Here is a 6,631-nt window from a genome sequence, read left to right as displayed (position 1 = left end):
GTACAAAACAGACACTCCCACCTCTGTAATAAACATGGAGATGTTAGTCCCATCCGAATCTGTACATGGAATCACAGATGTCGGATGACGTGAATTGTAACTCAGACTTCATTTAGAAAACAATTCCCATCCGAATAGGACTTTAGCTTGCGTCTTAGAAGAGTCTCAACTGTGCATGAGCACCGACGATGTTTCACTTATACTTTGAAGAAAAGTGTAGGTCCTCACAAGTTGGCAATAACTATGCTAAACAAAGTGAAATAAATTTCACTTTCTTTTTTAAGTAAGGTATGCAATTACTATGTGATCGCTACTCTCAACCACTCTTGTATTTGAAATTTCTAGAAAAGCAGCTTTAGACCTTCTTTCACAATATAATTCAATAGATTTGTGTAGAAGCAGCACAGTCTAGTGAAAATAGAATTTTTTTTTTTTTTTTACATTTATTTAAATCTAAGATTTAATTCCTCAGCTTCCACATCCCTTTACGTGGAACATTAGTGGGCTTGTGACTCAGTATGATAGAGTCTTAGAGTGTTTTACTTTCTCGTCATATAGCACACTCCTTATTGAGCTGGTTTCCACTATATCCAGTTTCTAGTCTGAGTGGTTAATGATCTATGCTGCAGGACTGATGTTCATGCAAGCAATGTCTAAGCTCCCCGGAAGCGAAGGACACCAGTGCAATCTTCGGTTCTGCATTCTGCATCAATTTTTCCACACTGTTCCAAGAAAATCATTCTTGGACAGAGTCATAATTAAAAGAGTAAACCAGAGCAAAAGGTTCTAGTCAATGTTCAGATATCAAAAGAAGGATGGTGGATTGTCTGACTCTAAATTTAAGAGGGCTGAACTAGTTCTTGAAAGCTCTCCTTTTCTGTACATTAAGACTATCAGATGTTATTCATTCCGTGCAGAAGACTGATTCATATGGACAAAGGCATAAGGATACCGCAGTATTTGAATGACTGTCTCCTTTGTGGCCCCACTAATCTGCAGACTATTTTGGACACATCAACTCTCCTCACATACCGTACAGTGCTTGGTTTCTCATTGCACTTGTACAAAAGCTGAGGAGGTGGATTGTTCACCACAAGTACTAGTCTTCCTACAGGGACTGCTGGACAGCAGATAGTCCCCACCTACACTGAAGGTGTGGTAACCATTGCAGAATAACCGTGCACTGTGGATAGTGTCTCAATGCTGGCTCAATAATTTGCCACAGCTTTTCTGAAGGTAGTAAATCATCTTTTTTATGCGACGTAAGCACCAGTTATGCATGTAAACAAATGCGTTCCAGGGAATCTATGAGCATGTGGCTACATTATTTATATTAAATTAAATACTGAGTCATGTTTACTTTGACTTTGTGCACCCCTGGAGGTTATCCAGTGTTCATGCAACTAGCATTGTACATAACTGGCCTTGGGGATGCTATATAAGAAAAGAAAATCTCCTTAAAGTTTCCCAGCACCCAGCTATTGTTTCAGCACTGGGATTATGTTTTGTTTTTTAATGACCACCATGTGTATTTTTATTTACAATTTGTAAATTGCCTTTCCCAGTCTTTGGCCCCAGTCACTGCTTTTTGCTTTTAGTCTGTCTACTTAGGTCAAAGTGTTTTGTGTTCTAGTTGAGATTGGTTAATATACCCTTTGTGTTCATTAGTTTTTGCAAAGTGTTGACCTTGCACAGAGAGAACATCTCAAGTGCTCATATTACCTTGTTTCTAGTCTGGTTTCCTTACATGGTCTGCTTGATATTGTGTGCATTTTTAATAAAGTGCACATAGATCCACACTCACTTGCTGAGTCCTCTTTGATTTCACAATTACTTAGAAGGAAGCTTAGAACAAAAAAAAAAAAAAAAAAAAAAAAAAAAAAACACCAGAGACTAATGAACGATGGGATAATCATGGAAAACTATATGACTTTTATTGGTTTGCGGCAAGCACTAACATAAAACGATTACAAACAATATAACAACTAGCAAAGTAAAAGAATAATGCTAAGGAATTTTTAATTACTTATTTTATGCTAATGTATCCTACCAAGGCAACGCTTTAGATTTCCTCAGATTTCAGACTGTTTGGTAAAATGGTCAATCCATCCATTTTCACTCCATAATCATCATCCTGAAATTCAGGCTCAGTTTTTACAGACACACTGTGGGGAAAAGTTGTCATTTTAAGATTCACTTCTATTGGCTCAGTTTTTATTTCTAATAGTTTTGCACAGTCATAGGCCTTGATGTTGCAGATGTCTTGAAACCGAAAGGTCACTTCATTGGAGCTTCTCTTTACCAGATCATTTTGATCAGATCTTTGCTGTTCCTCTCTGGCAGACAACTTTGCTACTGTCTCCGGCTTTAGCAAAGTCACCTTAATTTTGCACTTGTGCATCCCAAGCATCTTAATCGTGTCATACTTTTTTCCACAAAGGGCGCAACTAATTTTTTTATTTTGTTGCCTCTCATTTGGCATGCTGTCCAAAGTCCTGTGCACACCTGTCACACTTCTTACTTGAGACAACTTTTTTGAAGTTTTCTGACCTTTGATTATGTTGGTGTGGTTGAGGTATATGTGGTTGTTAAGGTTCCCCAGATGACCAAATTTTAAGGAACAATGTGGACACGGATAGGAGTCAGCTAATAATGGGTCTCGCTGCATTTGGCCAACAGTAAACCTTTGCAAAAACTTTGTTTCAAATGACCTACACCTGTGGTAAGGTTTTGGGGGAACACTTCCAATCAAAAGCAGCCCACAATGATTGCAACCATAAATGTAGGCCTTACAGTGACTGTTAACATGCTCAATGAGCTGGTCCTGTTTGCAAAACACTTCTTGGCAAATTGCACACATGTATTTTCCTTTGGGGTAAAATCTCCTAATAGTCTCCAGCTGCACAACTGGCTTGAAATGCTTCCACAGGTTTATGGTTTGTCCACTTTTGAAAGAGGATTTCGGAGATGGCAGACAGGCAAAATGAGCAGTGTTCTGTACAAGACCAATGTTCTTTGCTCTTGTCTCTAACAACTTCAACTTTGACTCTTGTTCTTTAGAAGCAGTTATCCTGCTCTGGATGGCACTTTGATGACTCGGTACACAAGTGCCTCTATGGTTGTGGAAAGTGCTATGGGCCCACATTTCAGGGTAATTAAGAAAACTAACACCACATGAGCAAATGAAGTTCACAAAAGGGCATGTGTGCTCCTCAAGTGTCAACCTATCAGGGAACATTGTATCACAGGCCAAGCAGAAGACCGGATTAGTGGGTTTCCATATACTGTGCCAAACATCTGTATTGTTCCCTGTGGGATGGTACAAGTGTCTTGAAATCTTGAGTTCATTACTCTCCGTAAGTATTTGTTTTTGGAATTCTTCCTCTATCAGGGTCTTCACATCTATTAAGGAAAGAGAGGAAAGCAAGCTTTAAATAATTTAAGCCGATCATCATTCGCAAACTTTTAAATACCGTATATATAGTAACTTAGTATGTTTTCAAAAGCATAATTTCTTTACTTTTCATTTTATTCTTTATATAAATTAAAACTGCTGCACAAATACACAACTGATAGAAGAACATAAATTTTTGGCAACTATATGCATAGGCAACCTGAGTAAACACGGAATGCAGGTTTTATTCAACACCTGTCACCCATGTGAAAAACTAATTGCCCCCTTAAACTTAAAATCTGGTTGTGCCACCGTTAGCATAACTGCAACCAAACACTTTTGATAATTGGAGATCAAACTTTCACAGTGCTGTGGTGGGATTTTGGGATACTCTTCTTTACAGAACTGCTTTAGTTCAGCCACACTGGAGGGTTTTCTGGCATGTACTTCCCGTTTAATGTCCTTCCACAACATCTCTATTAGTTCAAGTCAGGACGTTGACTAGGCCAATCCAAAACTAATTTTCCCTTTGAGCCATTCAGAGGTGGACTTACCATATGTTTTGGATCATTGTCTTGCTGCATAATCCAGTTGCACTTGATTTTCAAACTTACAGACTGAAGACCAGAAAGTCTCCTTTAGGATTTTCTGTTAGGGAGCAGAATTCAAGTTTCCTCAATTACTGCAAGTTGCCCAGACCCTGAAGCAGTAAAGCATCCCCACAACATCACACTACCACCACCATGCTTAACCATAATCATGTCTTTTTGTGGAATTCGGTGTTTGGTTTATGCCAGATGTAACAGGATCCCTGTCTTCCAAACAGTTCCACTTTTGACTCTTCAGTCCACAGAACATTCTCCCAAAAGGTTTGAGGATTGTTAAGGTGTGTTTTGGCAAGATTCAGAGGAGGCATAATGTTCTTCTGGTTTAACAGTGGTTTTCACCTCGCTACTCTTCCAGGAATGCCATTTTTGCCTGGTGTCTTTGTGATAGTGGAGTCATGAACAGTGACCTTTATTGATGTAAGAGAGGCCTGTAGGTCCTTTGAGGTTGTTCCTGGCTCTTTTGTGACTTGCTGGATGAGTCGTCGCTGGAATGTGCTCTTGGTGGAATTTTGGAAAGTTGGCCACTTCTCGGAAGGTTCACTACTATGCTGTTTTTTCCATTTGGAGATAATGGCTCTCACTTTGGAGTCCTACAGCCATTGATATAGCTTTGTAATCCTTCCCAGACTGATGTATTTTAATCACCTTCTTCCTCATTCAATTTTGGCATAGTGTGTTACTGGGTAAGACCTTTTAACCAACTTCATGCTGTTGAAAAAGTTCTATTAAGTGTTGATTTGATGAAACATGGTTTGCAGTAATCAGACCTGGTTGTGTCTAGTCCAGCTGAACCCCATTATGAATGCAGCTTCATAGATTTGCGGAATTAGTAACTATGGGAGCAAATACATTTTCACACAAACCTAGCTGGTATTAGATAATTTTTACGCTTCAATAAATAGATTTAAAATTAAACGGGCATTTAGTTTTTCACATTGGTGATAGGTGTTGGATAACTTTTCTTTTTTTATTGAAGCAAAAAAAGAAAGAAAAACTGTAGTGTGTTTAATGTTTGTGGGAATAACGTATAGCGAGAAAAACACCCTGATGTCCCATCCAGGGTGTATTCCTGTCTCACATTCCTGTTCTCAAAAGCTATAACATAAATTGGCTAGCTAGCCTGCAACTTTGAAATTATGAACAGAAAAAAAAGCACCCATGTATGGAAAGACAGTAAACCATTTCTAGAAAAAACACATAGCAGCAAACAAGGATAATCTTTGTTCTTTGAGTGATCTTTGAGTCTATGTTAAATTAAATGTATACGGTGTAAACAGTGAGCCGCAATACTTTCACCATCAAAAGAAGTTTGTCGTGTCTCAGCACTGAAATGGCAAACATTTACCTTATAATCAACATATACGTGGTGTAAACCAATTATAGTGACCTATTACGCATCGGTATGTACGAGACGCAGAGGTTCCTCAAAAGCAATACTTCTCAACACTCAGCAACTGACACAGTGGCTAAGTAAACCATTAAACTTTATTCACTGTTTGTGAATATCAACCTTTCCAGCAACTAACACAAAAATATATAGTCAGGTCCATAAATATTTGGACATTGACAAATTTATTATTTTTGCTGTCTACCACAGTACAGTATATAGGAGCCAAAATTAAATAATTTAAAATAATAAAGAGATCAAAGTGCAGGTTTACCGCTTTAATTTGAGGATATATACAACTAGGTCCATAAGTATTTGGACCGTGACACAATTTTCATTATGTTGCCTCTCTACACTACCCCAATAGATTTGAAATGAAGCATTCAAGATCTGATTGAAGTGTAGACTTTCAACTTTAATTCAAGGAGTTGAACAAAAATACTGCATTAACCGTTTACGAAATACAGCAATTTTTTTTTAAAGAGTATCTCCATTTTCATAGGCTCAAAAGTAATTGGACATTTGACTGATAAGCAGTTTCATGGCCAGGTGTGGCCTGTTTCATAATTATTTCATGACAAATTAATGAAATAAGGTCTAGAGTTGATTCCAAGAATTGAATTTGCATTCGGTAGCTGTTCATGGGAACTCTTAATATGTGGTCCAAAGAAGTGGCAGTGTAAGAGAAGGAGGCCATAATTAGCCTGAAAAGAAAAAAAAACCAGATGTATTAGAGAGATAACAGAAACTTTAAGAGTGGCCAAATCAACAATTTGGCACATTCATAAAAAGAAGGGATGCACTAGCGAGCTCCGCAGCACCAAAAGGCCTGGAAGATCACGGAAGACTACTAAAGTGGATGAATGCAGAATTCTTTCCTTGTTGAAGAAAAACCCTTTCACAACATCTAGCCAAGTCAAGAACACTCTGGAGGACATATGCGTACCATTGTCAAAGTCTACAGTCAAGAGACGAATTCATGAAAGTAAATACAGTTGGCTTAGCTCAAGATCCAAACCACTAGTAACACTCAAGAACAGAAAGGCCAGATTAGACTTTACTTTATTAAAAAAATAATTACAAAAAAAAACCTAACCAGTAATTATGCAAGATTAACTTCTACCAGAATGATGGGAAGAGAAGAGTATGGAGAAGGAAAGAAAGGGCTCATGATCCAAAGCAAACCACATCATCTGTCAAATTTGGTGAAGACAGTGTTATGGCATGTGCATGTATGGCTGC

The 6,631-nt window shown here is 38.1% G+C and overlaps 1 protein-coding gene across 1 annotated transcript in view; it reads right to left on the bottom strand.

Annotated features, from left to right (window-relative positions):
* Positions 1–1,909: 1,909 nt before the first annotated feature.
* The window catches only part of LOC108265350 (zinc finger protein 502), an 8,650-nt gene continuing 3,928 nt past the window's right edge, over positions 1,910–6,631 (bottom strand). The window contains exon 2 of the mRNA XM_017467579.3: positions 1,910–3,402. Within this exon, the coding sequence (XP_017323068.1) occupies positions 2,063–3,402 (1,340 nt within the window). The 3' untranslated portion in view covers positions 1,910–2,062. The remainder of the gene's footprint in view (positions 3,403–6,631) is intronic.

The sequence above is a fragment of the Ictalurus punctatus genome, chromosome 1, assembly GCF_001660625.3.
Source record: "Ictalurus punctatus breed USDA103 chromosome 1, Coco_2.0, whole genome shotgun sequence".
Taxonomy (NCBI): Eukaryota; Metazoa; Chordata; class Actinopteri; order Siluriformes; family Ictaluridae; genus Ictalurus; species Ictalurus punctatus.
The sequence above is the reverse complement of the archived record's forward strand: the minus strand, read 5'-3'. Positions and strand labels throughout refer to the sequence as shown.